Source organism: Ciona intestinalis, unplaced genomic scaffold (genome assembly GCF_000224145.3).
Source record: "Ciona intestinalis unplaced genomic scaffold, KH HT000318.1, whole genome shotgun sequence".
NCBI classification, from domain to species: Eukaryota; Metazoa; Chordata; class Ascidiacea; order Phlebobranchia; family Cionidae; genus Ciona; species Ciona intestinalis.
Window position 1 is genome coordinate 5,846 of NW_004190639.1, and position 5,326 is coordinate 11,171.

Consider the following 5,326-nt stretch of genomic DNA (forward strand, 5'->3'; position numbering starts at 1 on the left):
TTCTTTTAGTTAATGGAATGGTTTATCAGAATCTGATCATTTGGTTCCCTGATGATGCAGATAGAAAATATATAAACGGCCACACGTCGTCGAAAAACTGTATTGACAACGGCGGTCGATTGGTGGATATTGTGGATAAAGCGATGTACGACGTGGTTTATAACTACTGTCGAGACACGGTCGTATTCGGATCAGATGATTTTGTTCGTATTTGGCTCGGTTCAAGTTACAACACAACGGTAAGACTGGAATACACCTACACATATAATACGTATCCATTTACGCAATATTTTAGTACACTTGGCGCTGCGTTCTTCACAGAGTGTGTAAAACAAATATATTTACCCCTAAACTTAAACTGTAATTTGTATTTACGGAATAGTAGGGATCCACAACTGTATTTATTTGCGTCGTAATAGCATTTTTACCCGTAGCAGCCACCGAAAAAAAAATAATAGAACGCGGTAAAGGAGTGAGATGATACGCTCTCTTTCTTTTGCAGGTCATTCGCGTTTACTATTGTAGTCAATGGATTCCAGGCGTTTTATGTAGTTTTTCTTCGTTTTTTTGACCTAATTTAAATTTATAAGTGGAAAATAACTATTTTTAAATATATATATTTTTCTAACAAACCGTTTGTTTCAACGTTTTTAACTAAATTTATTAAATAATTAAATTTCCTAAACAAGTGTTAACTGTAAGCGCTATAACCTAAATAGCTAAACTGGCCTAATAAACTGAAATACTTGGTGCAGTTTTTTAAATAAACAGCTAAAACCTCCTAAAACCAATGTGCGCCTATTTTAACTTTTACCCCCTGGAAGTTAGATTCCCAAGTTAAGAAGTTTGTTATTTATACACAGACTGATATAGTGACTCAGAGCAACGGGAAACCTGGTTATCATGGAGATTGGTACCCTGATTTTCCGACTAGAGTAAGCGAGACGAGCACACGATTGTTTCTTTTCGTCATACCACCAAGTTCAACCAGCAAATACCACGGATTGCTCAACTATCCTCCTACACTTAAAAGTGCCGTTGTACAATTGTGTTCGACTAACTTAATGTAACTTAGCATAAGTTAAGCGGTGGATGAATTAATACTTAGTCTTAAATGGATGAATGCATGGCCTATACTAAAAAAACTGGTTTTATAGGACAAAACCAAACTGTACAAAATATTCAATGTTGTTTTATAAATCTAGTTTAATCGTTCACACTCATCACAAACTACAACGTTTAATCGGCTTTACTGTGTTTTAGTGAGCATTTAAGGTTAGCACCTCTTTCGCATTTTTTACCGGTTCAAAATGTACTGTTTTCATTTTTTTATGTATTTTTTTAATACTTAAAAGCAGTAATCAGCTTTGACGCTCGTTTTTTAAAGTCGTGATAATACTGTCGAATAATTATGTAACATTATTTTTCTGAAAATTATTTACTATTTATTTTATCAGGTATTTATGTACGTGCGTGTGTTGTCGAACTGGTAAACTTACTATTTTTAATTGCTGTAAATTAATAAACGTATTACGTATGATAGTACTTATTCGTGGTATCACCAAAGAAACAACACCTAATGCGATTTTAGAAATAATGGGTAATATGTTCTTCAGTGTCCTATCTTTCCCATAGAAATACAAGAGATCACAGATCTAATGCATGAGCACGGTATACACTAATTAGCATAGTATTAATTAGTATATATGCTTTGGTATTAATAAACCTTATCACAGCATAGATACCTAAACATATGTTTAGGTGTCTATGATCATGATTTATTGCGAGCGGTAAACTAAAAAAGCAAAGAAACGAGAGACGCGGCGTTTATACCGAAGATAACGATAAATAAAAAAGGCACTCGTCTACGCTTTGGGGCACACATGCTAATTGTGCGATTTTAAATCTGAAAATTCAGCCAAAAAATTATAAATATATAATATGATTTGATTTCAGTCAAGAGATTAAAGAATAAATGGTAGAATTGAGAATTGATATAAGTGCGGAAAAAATCGCCCTATCAGCAACAACAACAACAACAAAGCCAAGAACAACTGTTCGACGAAAAAGGATCTATATGACCACTACCGTGCTGAAAAAAAATAGAACGCGCATCTCTAATGTCGGCACAGGAGAGAAGTGATACACTCTCTCTCTTTCGCGGGTCGTTCCCGTTTACTATTGTAGTCAATGGAATCGATGACGTTTTATGTAGTTTTTCTTTGTATTTTTTACCTAATTTAAAGTTATAGTGTAAAACAACTTTTTTCTAATATATATATTTCTAACAAACCGTTTGTTTAAAATCTTTAATTAAATTTCCTAAACAAGTGATAAACTGTAAGAGTTAACCTACTAAATAAATAAACTGGTCTAATAAACTTGAATAGTTGGTGTAGTTTTTAAAATAAACAGCTAAAACCTTCCAAAAATACTATGCGCCTATCTTTTACAATGATGACCAAGCAAAATGGGGACGGAGTTGGCGGTCACATAAATAAAAAAAGAATATATCACGGTTTTGTGCAGCTGCGCGTTCTACTCTTTTTATTTCTGTGGTCTTTCCTCACTCTACTAAATTGTCTTGATTTGTGTCATTCCATTAGGCCGCCCATGTACAGACGACTACTACGGCAACGTCATGACTAATTAAGACGTGTAGTAGCCTACTGATAAATTTTTTTACAGACAAAATTTAAATCCTCTTTTTGTCACGAATGACAAGTTATGTACACGCTTTTTAATAAAAACGAAAGAATGCGGGCAGAAACACCAAATTCCAAAGACAATTTCTTTAAGAGTCTTTTGTTGTGTGATTTTACACCAAACTAGAATTAAATAGGAATGATTGAACGCGTAAATTTCCACTTATCCATACAGCAAGCATTTTCTGCAACCTGCACGGCGTAAGAGAGGATGTTCGCACTATTAATATTTAACAGAAATAAACTCAAACATTTTTGGGTTTTACCATAGTCATGATGTCTATTATAAAAAGCGGTTAATATTACCAGCTACACAGTTTCAGTAACTACAAGACAAGCCGGACGTTCTTGCTTTGTCTTACGTTTTCAGTATAAGTGTTACGTAGTATAATAAGATACATTCAGTTATTGGAAATTTCGAGGTATAAACTTTACGCAAACCAAGATTTGTAAAACTGGCACAAATAGTGGTACTTATTCACGGAACTCTAGGTTAAAAACAGTTTAAAAGTCATTTCGTTTCGTGCACTCATGCGAACTGGTTTTCATATAAATCGAGTCTAAATAATATATATTGTACCAATATCTAGCATCACCAGTCAGTTGTTCAAATACGGTTAATGGCTAAGTTGTTTCACCTAACTGTACTTTAGCATAACGCAGATTACTGTACGGATTATTTTAATTACTATTGGTTATTATGAAGTGCGTTTGGTTTGTGTTGCTTGTACAAGTTATGAGCGCAGTTGGTTCACGTAAGTTGTTTACGTTAAAGTTAAAAATAAAGTTATTAAACAAGTTTAACAACAGATCGCTCGCTGACCGGCAAGGGAAGTATTGAAATATATTTGAGTTCAAAGAACGCTAAAACAAGGGCGGAGATACCCTACAGAATGTGCTTGCCCAAAGTTCCTGATTACGTTAACGCAACAGCAAAACCGAGCAACCCATCTTTGCCCGACAAGTTCAACGTGACCATTCTTGAAATTAAGAGAGGGACATTTGTAGCTGAGTTTGAACTGATTGAACAAACTACAGAGTGGGATACGATGCGAATAACTGTGGATTGGTCCTCGTATACATGTACGATTTAAAACTAATGTATGGCTACGAATAATAACAATCTCATTTACTTTAATATTAATTCATAAATAGATACAGTTTTATATTTCTTTAAAGATTCTTTGTTTACTACTAAATGGGACGAAAAAATAGAATTAAAAGGTTTCCCATCTTCCCCCACCTTACTGTATACCTTTTTCTTTTAGTTAATGGAATGGTTTATCAGAATCTGATCATTTGGTTCCCTGATGATGCAGATAGAAAATATATAAACGGCCACACGTCGTCGAAAAACTGTATTGACAACGGCGGTCGATTGGTGGATATTGTGGATAAAGCGATGTACGACGTGGTTTATAACTACTGTCGAGACACGGTCGTATTCGGATCAGATGATTTTGTTCGTATTTGGCTCGGTTCAAGTTACAACACAACGGTAAGACTGGAATACACCTACACATATAACGTATCCATTTACGCAATATTTTAGTACACTTGGCGCTGCGTTCTTCACAGAGTGTGTAAAACAAATATATTTACCCCTAAACTTAAACTGTAATTTGTATTTACGGAATAGTACGGATCCACAACTGTATTTATTCGCGTCGTAAAAGCATTTTACCCGTAGCAGCCACCGAAAAAAAGAATAGAACGCGGTAAAGAAGTGAGATGATACGCTCTCTTTCTTTTGCAGGTCGTTCGCGTTTACTATTGTAGCCAATGGATTCTTTTATGTAGTTTTTCTTCGTTTTTTTGACCTAATTTAAATTTATAAGTGGAAAATAACTATTTTTAAATATATATTTTTTTCTAACAAACCGTTTGTTTCAACGTTTTTAACTAAATTTATTAAATAATTAAATTTCCTAAACAAGTGTTAACTGTAAGCGCTAACCTAAATAGCTAAACTGGCCTAATAAACTGAAATACTTGGTGCAGTTTTTTAAATAAACAGCTAAAACCTCCTAAAACCAATGTGCGCCTATTTTAACTTTTACCCCCTGGAAGTTAGATTCCCAAGTTAAGAAGTTTGTTATTTATACACAGACTGATATAGTGACTCAGAGCAACGGGAAACCTGGTTATCATGGAGATTGGTACCCTGATTTTCCGACTAGAGTAAGCGAGACGAGCACACGATTGTTTCTTTTCGTCATACCACCAAGTTCAACCAGCAAATACCACGGATTGCTCAACTATCCTCCTACACTTAAAAGTGCCGTTGTACAATTGTGTTCGACTAACTTAATGTAACTTAGCATAAGTTAAGCGGTGGATGAATTAATACTTAGTCTTAAATGGATGAATGCATGGCCTATACTAAAAAAACTGGTTTTATAGGACAAAACCAAACTGTACAAAATATTCAATGTTGTTTTATAAATCTAGTTTAATCGTTCACACTCATCACAAACTACAACGTTTAATCGGCTTTACTGTGTTTTAGTGAGCATTTAAGGTTAGCACCTCTTTCGCATTTTTTACCGGTTCAAAATGTACTGTTTTCATTTTTTTATGTATTTTTTTAATACTTAAAAGCAGTAATCAGCTTTGACGCT

General features: G+C 34.3%; 2 protein-coding genes across 2 annotated transcripts; both read left to right on the forward strand.

The window, feature by feature from the left end:
- Positions 1–9: 9 nt before the first annotated feature.
- Positions 10–1,543, forward strand: LOC100176094. The gene is made up of 2 exons (XM_002123339.4): positions 10–239; positions 864–1,543. Exons 1-2 carry the CDS (start codon positions 18–20, stop codon positions 1,068–1,070), a joined length of 429 nt encoding a protein of 142 aa, XP_002123375.1. The 5' UTR covers positions 10–17; the 3' UTR covers positions 1,071–1,543.
- A 1,721-nt stretch (positions 1,544–3,264) lies between these two features.
- LOC100178408 lies at positions 3,265–5,313 on the forward strand. Its single transcript, XM_002123588.5, has 4 exons — positions 3,265–3,460; positions 3,516–3,788; positions 3,974–4,203; positions 4,815–5,313. The coding sequence occupies exons 1-4, from the start codon at positions 3,406–3,408 to the stop codon at positions 5,019–5,021; spliced, it is 765 nt and encodes a 254-aa protein (XP_002123624.1). The 5' UTR covers positions 3,265–3,405; the 3' UTR covers positions 5,022–5,313.
- The last annotated feature ends 13 nt before the right edge of the window (positions 5,314–5,326 follow it).

What these genes read in the sequence shown, in the direction of transcription:
- LOC100178408 (XM_002123588.5), top strand. Translation starts at nt 3,406, where the DNA reads ATGAAGTGCGTTTGGTTTGTGTTGCTTGTACAAGTTATGAGCGCAGTT. An exon ending in TATGAGCGCAGTTGGTTCAC is followed by an intron (nt 3,461 to 3,515) that starts GTAAGTTGTTTA and finishes GTTTAACAACAG; the next exon opens with ATCGCTCGCTGACCGGCAAG. An exon ending in GGATTGGTCCTCGTATACAT is followed by an intron (nt 3,789 to 3,973) that starts GTACGATTTAAA and finishes TTTTTCTTTTAG; the next exon opens with TTAATGGAATGGTTTATCAG.
- LOC100176094 (XM_002123339.4), top strand. Translation starts at nt 18, where the DNA reads ATGGTTTATCAGAATCTGATCATTTGGTTCCCTGATGATGCAGATAGA. An exon ending in GTTCAAGTTACAACACAACG is followed by an intron (nt 240 to 863) that starts GTAAGACTGGAA and finishes ATTTATACACAG; the next exon opens with ACTGATATAGTGACTCAGAG.